The sequence below is a fragment of the Struthio camelus genome, chromosome 6 (genome assembly GCF_040807025.1).
Source record: "Struthio camelus isolate bStrCam1 chromosome 6, bStrCam1.hap1, whole genome shotgun sequence".
Classification (NCBI taxonomy): domain Eukaryota; kingdom Metazoa; phylum Chordata; class Aves; order Struthioniformes; family Struthionidae; genus Struthio; species Struthio camelus.
The window spans coordinates 7917299-7930139 of NC_090947.1; the positions used below are offsets into that span (position 1 = coordinate 7917299).

The following is a 12841-nucleotide window of genomic DNA, read 5'->3' on the forward strand; positions in this document are numbered from 1 at the left end:
TTCAGTAGTGCAACCAGAATCTTTATCTTAAAAGGTGACTGCCTTGTGAAATGGGAGGTTTACTTGAGTATCTGTATTTTCAGTCATCTAATGACTGTGTGATAGCCTAAAGGCAAATTCTCTCTCTCTCTCTCTCTCTCTGTCTCTCTCTTTCTCTCTCTCTCTCTCTAAAAATTTTTGAAAACCCTATATAATAAAGAGTCCTTTGAGCCCAACTCTTGACCTCTAGCAGAGTGGAAATTGCATATGGTATGCATGGCCTCTCAATTTTTTTTGTTTAAATCTTCCCTTACTTAGAGTTAATGGCTAAAGGAACGTTGGTGTCTCTACCCCCAGAAGCTGAGCTTAGTGAAGGCCATTTTTCTCCCTGTTCTTTCGTACAGGTCAGCACACAGAATATGAAGATGGGTGGGCTGCCTCGTACGACACCACCCACCCAGAAGCCACCAAGTCCACCAATGTCAGGAAAAGGAACTATTGGGTAAGTTGAGTTACTGAACATGTAAAGGGGCTTTGGGAAGGGAGAGAGGAAAGATTCTTTCTTTGTGTGTTTGGTTTTGTTTTGTTTTTTTAACTATTCACAAGTAGTCTGATCTAAAGGCCAAGAGACATTACATCAGCATCCTTTACACTGATCGTGTCTTAAATAAAATAGACAGAAGATAGTGAGCATCATCAGCTGTTCCTGACAGGAACTTTTTTTTTTTTTTTTTAAATCATTGCAGGACACTTACAACGACACATTTAGAGTATAGGGTCATTAACTGTGTAACTTTGACAGCTGGTGCTAAACAACTGCAAAAGTTAATACCTGATTTGGTATGTGGTACTGTTGATTAATTATTTTTACTGAGTGTGATAAAAGTACTTTCCCATGAAGCCTATAAACTTACTTTGACCCAACTTCTGGATGATAAAATCCTTAGGAAGTATGTTGTAAATGGGAGGAATGCTGTTTGTTAATATGCGATTATGTATGTGCATTCCTATGTGCTGTTCTGATGTAGTGAAGATAGAATGATATGTTTTACTCCAGCTAAATCTTTGGATGAATGGGTTGTGCAGCACAAAGTTTCTGAGCGGGTAAAGCAGGTGGAGACTGAAGTATGTGAAGAACATCATCTTTAATTTTTTTGACCTCTTCTGAAAGAGAGATTGTAAACTTTATAGAAAAACATTTTTTCAGTTCCTAATACTGCTTAGTAGGTAGCTAACTTTTAAAGAATGAGAAATCTTTGGTTGCATGAATGTTGTCTGAATTTGCTTCTGAAATACACTCTTCCCTGCGTAGGCGTCACTCTCCCTATCGCACTTTGGAGCCAGTGCGTCCTCCAGTGGTACCAAATGACTACGTGCCTAGCCCAACACGCAATATGGCTCCCTCACAACAGAGCCCTGTTAGAACAGCATCTGTGAATCAGAGGAATCGCACATACAGGTATTCAGTGCAGTCCTGCATAAAGTGTGGTTAGTATCATATGACTGGAGGGACTCAAAGTGCTGTGATTATATAAAGTCCATCTGAACTTCTACAGAGAGACTTGCTAATTCGTGATAGGGCCTGGGGATGCCATTTGGCATGATGAGAATGCATTCTAATAAAACCAGAATAGCGGGTCATGATGTTAACATTGTTCACTTAATCCCACGATCACCGTTATTTTAGTACTATCACTTAGTTACAGCAGTTAACACGTTATTAAACTTGTGAAGTCTTTCAAGTAGGTAGATTATGATATTATTCTACAAAATGTTTACAAAATTGGGAAAATACTTTGTATACAACTTGAATTATGGTTGCTGAATGACTGCATGGTGTGCTTGTAGATCACAGTTTTGCTTAAAAAGTCTTTAATGTCTTTTAGATTGGGTCATTTGAAAATAACATTGCATTTTGACGTTACTAATAACTTCAAATACAAAATAGAGCTAAGCTGTATCACAGAAGTATCTCAAAAGGCTAGCTAGCCTTTTCTCCAGGGTAGTGAGAGGAGTTTCCTGCTGTCACATCTGAAACTTCCCTCGAAATCTTTATTTTTTGAACATCATAAATACTTGAGACTGGCTAAATAAATGGACTTAAAAGAAAAACTGATTTTCACTTTCCTGTTTTACTATTTCCAGAGTCCAGTGTCTTACGTGAAAGCATATGAATGTACAGACTAAACAGTCTGTACGTTTTATAAGTTACAGAAAAAGGTCTGTATTTGCTCAGCGTGGATTTGACAATATTGGAATGATGTGCTTTGGAAGCAGGTGCCTGAAATGTTTCATAATTGGCAAGTTCAGTAGGACTAAGTGAAAAATCTGTTGTGCTATAACCCAAATGAAGAGGAGTTTTGGGGGAAAAAACCAAGCTTTTGGTTTGTATCATCCCTCTTTCTTTTCAGTTGTTCCCTGTTACTGCTATGAATTAGTGAGGTTCTGTGTTGGGAACTTGTCTTTTGCTTGCAGAGCAGCATATTCATCTCGTGGGTTGTTTTGATTTCTTTAGCAGCAGTGGGAGCAGTGGAGGAAGCCACCCAAGTAGTCGGAGCAGCAGTCGAGAGAACAGTGGAAGTGGAAGCGTGGGTGTTCCTATTGCTGTTCCCACACCATCTCCTCCCAGTGTCTATCCAGGTAAATGGAAACTTGCTGTTCCTCTGTCTGCCTAAGCATTAACTTCTGTTGTTTGCCAGTCTCCTAAACACAGTGGTCAGTACTCCAAGAGCAGTCTCAAAGTTCGTTTTCCAGAAGCGTGCAAGCCGTGAAATTTACTTGCTATTGATAGTATGAGTTTGAATAAAGTGGTATCTTTCGTGAGAGTGTCTGGTGTGCTCTAGTATTTCTAATATATGTTAATTGATTTATCAGAATTTTTTGTCTGGTTGCCTACCTGTGTCTAAGTAAGACACAGTACCTGTTTCGGTGTCGGGGGAAAGCTTCTCTCGCTGCTTCTTTTAGCTTTTAAAAAGCTTCTTTTAGCAAAGTGGATGGTCTTTCATTGGCTGTCTATGCAGATATCTAAAGGCTTGCTTTTAGACAATTAGGCTAAAAGAGAAGCAGGCACAGAGTAAATCTTTAGTACGTTAATGCAAGCCTAGTTGAATATTATGAAAAGGCATTTGTTCAGACGTAACCACCTCAGACGGGAAGTGATATTAGTACTCTTTTTTTCCTTTGCTCAGGCAGTCAGCCCTTTCAGTGAAGAAAAGGGTGTAATTGGCAGGCACTGTGATCTGAAATACATGATGCTTCTGAACAGAGAACTGGCACTGGAAATTTTTGGCTTTCCTCTTCTGTATGCTTTCTAATTCCGTACAAAAGCTAAAGGTTTGCGTGCTATGTATCAGAGCATGAGTAACGAGGAGTAAAGACATCTCAGAAGTAATGGCTTTCAGTGAAAAGCTCTGAGTTATTGCCTTCAGACCTGGAAATAAGCAGCAGATTTGCTTGACCCTCATTTACTCTCTACGTAGGAACGAGCCTTTCTTTAATAGCTTCATTTTTCTCTCCTCTCCTTCCATATTCTGAAATACTATGCGTCTAATAAGTAGCTAACACTTGAATAGTCAAAGGCTCTCTCTGATCCTTGCTAACATGATCTCCTTATTAACTCCTCCTCTTCCTCCTCTCTTCACTTAGCCCCTGCTGGCTCCGCTGGCACCTCTCCCCTTCCTGCTACCTCTGCTCCTGCCCCTGCCCCTCCTGCTCCTGCCCCTTCCTCCGCTGCCCCAGATGCTGCTGCTGCTGCTGCTGCAGGAGCCCAGCCCCTTGCTGATGGCTTCACCTCTCCAACTCCCCCTGCTGTTTCTTCCACACCCTCTACAGGTGAGTGTCTGCTCCAGGTCGTGGGCAGATGAACTGAGAGTGCTCACAGTCCAAGGCTTTTCAGAGTTCCTTCAGAAGCAGGGATCTCTTTAAGTATAGCTAGAAAATATCTGTTAATATCCAGTTATAAGCTATTGGTTATAGCAAACAATTCAAGGTACGCTGGTTTCATAAACAACAATCATTTTATCTGTTGCAGTTTGGATACTGAGAGTATCGCACAGAAAATTTTGGGGGACATTTAGGGGAAAAAGGCGGTGGTGGTTCTGGGTCTCATTATTCTCTTCCAGTAGTGGAATTTAAAAGGGGGCCTCTAGCAAAGTGTAATATAACTTATCTCTTTGATGCTTTGGAGTGATAAGCCGCCTTTCAACAAACTGTTAAAAAGGGCAGTTTTTTTAATGTTCAGTGTCAAGGAAATGCAAGTATTTATTAGGCAGAGTAGTACTAAACTATTTTGTTTAATAGGTGGTATTTATAGTGTACATTACAACTTGCTTTAGCAATGCTTATGAAATCACCCTGTGTTTTTCATTTCCTCATTTGCTGATGTTGCAGCATTGGTACTTACTAAGAGTAACACAGTTCCGTATTAGCTTTTGATTAGATGTTTCGTTGCATTGTAAAGATCTTCTTTAGATAGTCCAATTCATGTATAGATACACGATTCTTTCCTTTTGTTGATAGTGGCATCTCATTCCAGGATTGTGAATTGGTTTGTGTTTAATAATGTTGGCCTCTCATACTAAGAATTTCATCAGGTGCCAGAAACATTCTTGAAGTAGTATTTATTTTAAGGTGCACTGACGCATATGCTGGTACTGGAATCTATGACTATGGCTAGAAGCTTCTGAACGGTGATGAATTTTGGTTCCAGGAAGTCATCCTGATATCTAAACTTCTTTTGTGTTTAGAAGATAAGGTGTGTCAGATGGGACCTCAAACAGTTTTCATTTTTTGATGCACTATGAGTATCCTGGTTCTTGAGCGGTATTGCTTCTGCATTTTTGACAAATCAAAATCAAGCAGAATAAATATTTTAATGGCTATAAATTCATATTTACCTTTTAGTAAGAGAAGTTTGAAGTTATTTGCTACTTTTAGGATCTTTTATTTCCTCATTTTATTAGTGAAGTGCTTGCATGGCTTCTCTGAAATAAAATACGTGAAGAGACTAATTCATTTGCCTTTTATGGAGTTGCAGTTTTTGATCCTTATGGATCTCTTTATCGTTTTCCTTCTCTCTTCCCTTCTCTCCAATTACCACCAATTTCTGCAGCACTTAAGTTAACTGGAAAGGCTCAGGAGGAAAAATGTAAAAAAGGTGGATTGTTTAGTAGCTGTTTTAATTTCTCCTCTGTAGAAGTTGCATCATTTGAAACTTCTATACCTGTACAAAGCAGGAGGAATGTGAATATCTAGTTCATGCATTTGCTTTTAGAAGCAAGTAACACAGCAAGCTACCTGCATTTTCTTTACCGACCTAGTATGTAGTTTTGCAAAGCAGTCAAAACATAGTGAGAACCTTCTGCCACAGCGTATGAGAAGAGAACAATACAGATATTTCAAAAATAACTCATTTGTGTGTTATGTTTCCCTGTTTACTTCCCTGTATGCGTTCCTCCTCGACCATAATAACCACCCCTTCCCCCCTCATTTTTTGCAAACTCTGAAATTGCCCTGTAGTCCATATAGTGGAGGCAGAATCGTTAGGGAGGGGAATAATCCATACTGATGTATGAAATCCAGTTTATTGAATACTGCTAGGTGCAATATATGAGCTGCAGAACCTTATGTGAGCACAGTTGATAGCTTCATGTCTTTTTTCATGCTCAATGTTGGGTTCTGATGAGTGAGATGCAAAGTTAATTGCTATGTTTTTGTTAATGCGCCTTACGAAAAACATGTATTGCTTAGTTAGAATCAGAATCAATTATTTTGATATACAAGTTGATTAGAATGGAGAGCAAGCTTTTTAAGGAGTTGTTTCAATTGATAGCTCCCAGGAAGAGGATCTCGGGGCATGGTGTCATTTGTTCTATCCTTCAGGCAGTTTCTAACATTCTCTTCTCCCAGATGATCCTCTGCATCTTTCTTGAACAGCACTGAGATAGTTAGTAATGCTGTGTTATTCTGTTGTAGACGGTAACATCTTTGAGTGTTAGAGATGACATACAGTTAGTTTGTGCGTGCTTTAGTTGTTTAATTGCTGGACTATGAAGTGTTTCATTTTTTGCAGGTTTGTAAATGAGATGACTAAATTTGCGAAAAGTTTTTATAATGCCTTATAGAAAATGAATTAACTAGAAATTATTTTCTCTCATTTTGAAACTTTGTCGCTTAGATGCCTTTGCGTTTTCTTACTGACTTTTGTTAGGAATACGGAGCATAGGCAGTTAGGGGGGTTATTTTTTGTGTTGCTATTGAGATATTCGTTGTTCTGCCAGTCTGGCAGCTGAACTGGCTGAGTGCTCCCTAGGATGCAGACTATCTTAAAAAAACAACAACAACAAAAATCTTTCAAAGCCTTTGGCTCTTGAATGCAGATATAAAAAAGCCAGGCTTCATTCTTTGCTAATGCATCTCTTTCTAACCTAGGTCACCCAGTTCAGTTCTACAGCATGAACAGGCCTGCATCTCGACACACGCCCCCGACAATAGGGGGTTCTTTGCCATATCGGCGTCCTCCTTCAATCACATCACAGACGAGCCTTCAGAACCAGATGAACGGAGGGCCTTTTTATAACCAGAACCCAGGTAAGAAAGTTGTTCTGCTGTGTTGAATTCGGCACAGTGGTGAATTGACTGGGCTTCAGAGCTCTGAAATCTTCTGTTCTGTCTCCACAGCTAGATGTTACAGTTCGTGTCAGGTAAGTTGCAGTATGTTCCTGATGGCCACGCTGAAGCTGTGGTCCAAGCATAGAGCATTCAGCTTCCACTGTGGCAAGCAGCCTAGAACAACGTATGCTTTGTTGCCAGATAAATGACTCTTGATGTCACGGGTTTGTGCAATCCCCATTAGTCAAACTTCAGTCCTTTACTACACCGTGCCCCATACATCTGTCTTGGTGTGGGATGAGTATATGATTTTGTACTAGAACACTATTCTTCGTTAATCTGTCTGTGCGTTTGTATGCTTTTTCCTTCTGATAAATGACAGTCCAAGAAGGTGCCCTTGTTTTATAAGGGCAAGTCATTGGATATCTGAGAGACATCAGTGGTGTTAGGTAGTATGGGATGCAGGGGAGCTGTGTCATCTGTTAAGTTTCATATATGATGTTATTTTAATGGATGCCCTGTCAGGAGTGGTGTGTCATGTATGTCTGGGAAAAATGCAGCAGCTGTTCATCCAAGGAGTCCTTTTCCCTGTGCTTCTGGTGAGAGGTGAGATGTATCTGTACCAGAGCAGGGGAGACTTTATCTTTTGACAAAGATGCAGAAAGATGCAAAGGGCATAGTAAAGGTTCCTCGTTAAAAAATACCCTATTTGCAAGCAAGACTGAATGTTGACTTGCAAGCGCTGCAGTGCTATTGTGCTATTTTTAAATTGTGCACTGAACTTTGGAGTCAGGTCAGATGCTGCCACCTGCTTTTAAGCGAGTAGGTTCAAGTATTACTACTCATGAACTAGCCTGCAGAGATGTGTGTGCTTAACTTAAGTAGGAAATGGATGGTCCTGCTGAGGGCATGGGAAAGGAGGAAGATGTATGACTAAACTGCAGCCTAGTTGCCTGAAATGCACAGTATTTGTTAAGCACGTTATGTGCATAGTGAAGGTTAGAGGGGGTGAACAAGAAGGAAAGGGAAATAGCTGTAAAGGGAACCCTTCAGGATTACCTTTGCGGTAAAGAGGATTTTCAGTATATCCAGAATTTTTGACATCTGCTGTGCATTTCTGCTTTAGGAAAGGGGTAACTCTCTGGAAGTTACAGCTGCATTGTCAAAATGTAATCATGGAACATGCCAAACAGGCTCTGAATAAGTTATGTAACCACAATTCAGTCTGTGTACCCAGAAAGAAAGTAATGATTACAGTGATTAGTCACTTGAACTGTAAATTACAAAGAAAATACTTCAACGATAGTGCCATGCTTGATGCAACATAAATAAGCAGCCGTAGTAAGAGATTTTCTTGTTAAGGTTGATGTACTTAGCAGAATACAGAACTTATTAGCTTTGTAGTTTGACTAAAACAGAGTTTTTGGCCTGCACTTTGGAGGAAGAGGATGCACAGGCATGCACGGTTGTTGAAGACTCTCTGAACGGAGGGTCTGTTGAGTCTGTAAGGGGCAGGATGGAGCAGTGGCAAGGCGGGGGCCACGGTTGCTTCTTAGCATTCCTGAAGGGAGGGAGAAAACACAAACCTGGGACTTGCAGATGTGCTTGTAGTTTGTTCTGCTTCCTCTTTGCAGGTTGTTTGGCAATAAAGCAATAGTGTTTTTCCACTTGTGTTTTTCTTTAGTATGTTGGGATGGTCATTCTGGTTTATGGAGTTTATAGGACAATGAAAGACAGCTCTCTTACTCTGTTCTTTTGAATAACACTTCTAAGGCAATGCAATTTCTCTACTTCATGTTGAGACTTCTTTAACAATTGAAAAGAAAATATTAAGAAGTGCAGATTCTAACTGATCGTAGCATATGTCTGTTCCAAAGCCAGCGTTGCCAGCCGTGTCACCTAACAAACAGGGTAACTTTAGCTACCTTAGAAACCAGTAGCAATGTAGGTGCCAGCAGCATGGAGCTCAAGTACAGGCTAAAAAACTGAGAGAGAAATGTGGTGAGCATTGGGACGGTGGTCTGCACTACACGCGCTGTATGCAGCTGGGTTCTTACCAGGCCACAGCGAGCCAGGGTAAGGTGCTCTTGTGCGTTCCTGAATTAATTTAAAGCAATCGCGTAGGTAAACTTTTAATCCACCACTGGTGTATGTGGAAGGAAGCTGGGTAGGAGGGCTTTAACAGATGTTTTTCTCACGTTTTTGAGACAGCAGGACTACAGCAGAGTTCTTCTGATACATTTTATAAACGCAGTCGTTATTAATAACATATTTTTGTATCAGCTCCTAAAGGCCAAAATTAGCTTGGAATGAATCATTAAGTATCATAGAGAGGCAAATAATTTGTTAGCCCTGCACTGCATATAGACCAAAGCACAGAACTCAACAAATGGATGAGATAAAACAAGGAGTGCTGTCAGCTAGTGTTAGCATCACCATTTTGATTAAACTATGCAACCCAAGCTAAACAAAAGGATTTTCCATAGTTGCCTAGAATGCTTGCCTAGAATGATTTATTTTTTCTGCCTGGAAAACCTAGTTACCTCCTTCAACGAGTTACATATAGCATGTGAACAAAGCACGATGAAGAGACCTAGGAAACTAAAGCTAGTCTCATACGATAGGTACAAATCTTAGGAATTCATGTGATTTTTAAATAGAGAAAACAGTTTGAAATGGAGCTTTTTCTTCTAGCTTATATAATTAAAACGGCTGAGATTTCATAGTTGCCCAGGAATGCTGAATTCCTGAATACTACTGCATTTCTGTAGGGCTTGAAATTCAAATTCCTTTTTCCTGCTTTGAAAAATCCGACACTAACCCTTTTCCCGACTGCTGTGGTTACTCTTGAGGGAACAAATACTCTCTGGAGTCACTTCATTCAATTCAAAGAAGCTGTAATTAGAAAAGCATTTCAATTTCTCTCAAGAAATGTCAGTTAAATGGTAAGATAATGGAGCTTGCTTTGTATGGAGTTGCAGGTCGGTATTTGCAACAAAAAGGATGGTGGTTCCATTATGCTTTTTTTTTGTTTGGGGCGCATGGTAGCGTTAGGAGTGTGAAAGAGAGCGGCAGAAGAAATTCAAAGAGGTGCTGAAAACAGTTACAGAGATAAATGAGTGGAAATTTTGAGACATGAATTTTAAATGCCTTGGAGTTCTCTTCACTTTTTATGGTGATGTAAATTAATTCTGAAAAATACTACATCATACGTGGCAGTTCTCTTACCAACTCTGGAATTAGCTGAAATTTGATTAGTTCTGTTCTGCAAGCTAAACAAATATACTGGTACTGGAAGTGTAGGGTTTTTTCCCCCGTTTTTTTTTGGACCGGATTAAATGTTTTGCATGCCACTATTCATGAGAAATTTATTTAATTGTGCTTTTCCTGAGGTGTGTTTTCTGAAAAATAATCGTGTAACTTGCTTCAAAAAAACAATTGTACTGCATTACCCTTGCAAAATGATAATGACACCTTACACAGTAAAACCTTCATTCCTGGCTCAGACCAGAGTTTAGTGTTACAACATTTTTAAACTGGATCGTGTTATATTCTTTAAATGTGAATTCACATGTGTTGTACAAAGACAGCCTCTGCTGGTGCCAGTAAAACAGCTGTTTAGACCTCAAGGTCGTGGTCTGTGAGTCAGGTGGAAAGGAAAGCAGCCAGCGCAGCCAGCACATCTCGAATAGGCTCTGCTGTTTGGCAGCAGCAGCACGGTGTGTTTCGTTCTACGGACGAGGTCCCTGGTCGGAAGCGCTCTCGTTGTCCGTGTACGCTCAGTTTCTCAAAGGCCTCTTTCTCTATTTCGGCTGAAACAACTGACTCATTTGAGTTTTGGCTTGTGTTTTGGAGAAAACTAGTTCTATTCTATTTTTAGTATTAAGGATTCGTGGATGCTGTTGCAGAAAAGATGTGTTCTCTCTTACCTCCAGAAATGTTTTATTGATCTAAAAGGTGGGGGATTATGGGGGGATTAATCCTCTTGATATATTTGTTTGGTCTGTTTGTAAGATCCTGTATTGCTGCAGTAATAAAATTCAACTTAAGGGAGTCTCATAGTTAGATGAGACAAGCACTTCAGCGTGGGTTCTTGAGTTTAGGAAAAAGAGTTGGGTTGGCAATTTTAAAAAGAGAGAAATCTTGACGTGAGGATTAGGAATATGCTTAGAGCACCTGAGCTATTTTCCTGTGGATATCATCCCTTTTATCTCAGCTTCTTGGCAGACTGCTACATTGTCTGAGTGGTGATGATGTCTACTCTCCTGTTTGCTGCTTTGTTGTGTTTCTAACTGAATGCTTCTTTCTTTTTAATTTCTGTGGCAGCATCCCTTGCTCCTCCTCCCCCCTCCATCCTACAGGTAACTCCACAGTTACCATTAATGGGATTTGTGGCCAGAGTTCAAGAAAACAGTAAGTTTTCTGCTTCCTTGTGCTATGATTTATTACTGGATGTGGCTTTTGTTCTGAGTGGACGAAAGATTTGCCTGTATATAGCCAGAATTCTGCCTTCTTTACTGCCTCTGCAAGTTTGTGTGAAATTGTTGGGGGTGGGGGGCGCGGTGGAATTTTATTGGAAGAACCTGATCCTTCCTTCTCTGCATTTTGTTGTCTTGAGTGTATTTCCACAAGTTCTAGCCGTTGGTCCCCATGCTGCTAGCTGGGATTGGGAGTACTACTTCGACCTGCTGCCGTGGAGCTAGAGATGTTTTCATGGTTATGTTGCTCCTCCTTTTCAGTTTCAGATGCTCCTCCCCCACCGCCGCCTGTGGATGAGCCAGTGTTTGATGAATCCCCACCACCACCCCCACCTCCGGAGGACTATGAGGAGGAGGAAGCGGCTGTAGTGGAGTACAGCGATCCCTACGCTGAAGAGGACCCTCCTTGGGCACCAAGGACCTACTTAGAAAAGGGTAGGTTTAAAGCTAGCAGAGGTGGTAGGGTTGCTTTTGTAACAACGTTTTGTGTATGCTGCTACCATCCGGCTTGGGACCTGAGGTCTGCATGGATTCCCCCTTTGGCCCGTATTTGGTGGTGTGGCAGAGGTGCTCCTCCAAACAGCGACTTAAAGAACCAAAGTTAAGCTGCTCTGCTGACTCTGTCTCTCTCACTCCTTCCTCTGTAAAGGGAGGAGATGATGATTAGCTGGCTAATTACAGATTTTTTAAATCCTCTGTAATCTCCTTAACACTCCCCTTTTAGTATCTGCTTGATCCTAATTATCAAACTCGTAAGAGGGTAGTAGAAATGAATGAATTGGTGCTGCTATCCCATTTGAAATTTGAACATGTGGGTGCATCTGGAGAAGTATTGCAAGGTGGGTTTGGGGCCCTAGAGACTGTGACACTGTATCGGTGTGGAGCTGTGCTGAGCTAAAAAGCCATGGGTCACTGTGGGACCGATTAATTTGGGCATTGCTATGTGGCTGCATCTACATATCTTCTAGTGCTGGAGCAGGTGTGGAGATATATTAGAGTAAAGCTGCAGGTAAAATAACAGAGTAGATAAATGGCTCAGCGGCACTCGGATATGAAAATCTCTACTGCCTGATGTTCTCCTGCAAAACAGGGCGTTGTTCCTCTAAATAAATAAAGGGTGATATAAATATAGTGCTGTGAAGCAGCCAGGCATCCCAGCTAGTCTGCACCAGGGGGGGAAATAGAGGAAGGCCAGAAAGCTAAACCCACTGTAGGAGCTCAGGGGAAAAAAAAAGATGACTGAAGAAGCACTGTCTGCCAGCTCCAGCCCAAAGAAAGTACCACTCTTCCCAGGGGAGATGGAAGGAAAATCTATTTTCTTTTCCCACCTAGCTGGTATAACTGTTGAGTGCAAGGAGTATTCAGGCTTTGCTGACAAGCTGAGACCGTTTGTCAGACAAAATGGCTGACTTGCCGGATATTTATGTGACTTGCTTCATTGACCTTTCCACAGCCCTGATTGACAGCAAATGTCACTGTTATTCTGTTGATGCACACAGACTCTTTGTTTGATTAAACTTTGCTTCAGCTTATGCTTGTCAGGGAAGCTTATTTCCATGAGGGGAGGGCAGGAAAAAAAGGGAGCTCATATACCAAGCACTCTTCTTGCTTTACAGTTTGGAGGGCGTTGCTCATTACTGATAGTAGTTACCTGACTGCACAAAATTAGGCTGGGGTGGGAGAGGAGAGGGGTGGGGTTCATGACTTTGCATTTCTTTCTGTGGAGGTAGATGGCAAATTTCTTCAGGTTAGGATCAGTACAGGTCACTTCAGCA

At 41.0% G+C, this 12841-nt stretch overlaps 1 protein-coding gene across 15 annotated transcripts in view; it reads left to right on the top strand.

Annotated features, from left to right (window-relative positions):
* The window catches only part of ABI2 (abl interactor 2), a 77092-nt gene that overhangs the window by 51792 nt on the left and 12459 nt on the right, over window positions 1-12841 (top strand). For 3 of the 15 annotated variants that reach the window (XM_068947999.1, XM_068948001.1, XM_068948008.1), the window contains 7 exons: window positions 384-481; window positions 1292-1438; window positions 2495-2619; window positions 3625-3810; window positions 6409-6567; window positions 10915-11001; window positions 11328-11501. In XM_068947999.1, the coding sequence (XP_068804100.1) occupies window positions 384-481; window positions 1292-1438; window positions 2495-2619; window positions 3625-3810; window positions 6409-6567; window positions 10915-11001; window positions 11328-11501 (976 nt within the window). The remainder of the gene's footprint in view (window positions 1-383; window positions 482-1291; window positions 1439-2494; window positions 2620-3624; window positions 3811-6408; window positions 6568-10914; window positions 11002-11327; window positions 11502-12841) is intronic. The other 12 variants (XM_068948002.1, XM_068948004.1, XM_068948014.1 and 9 more) reach the window with 7 other exon arrangements.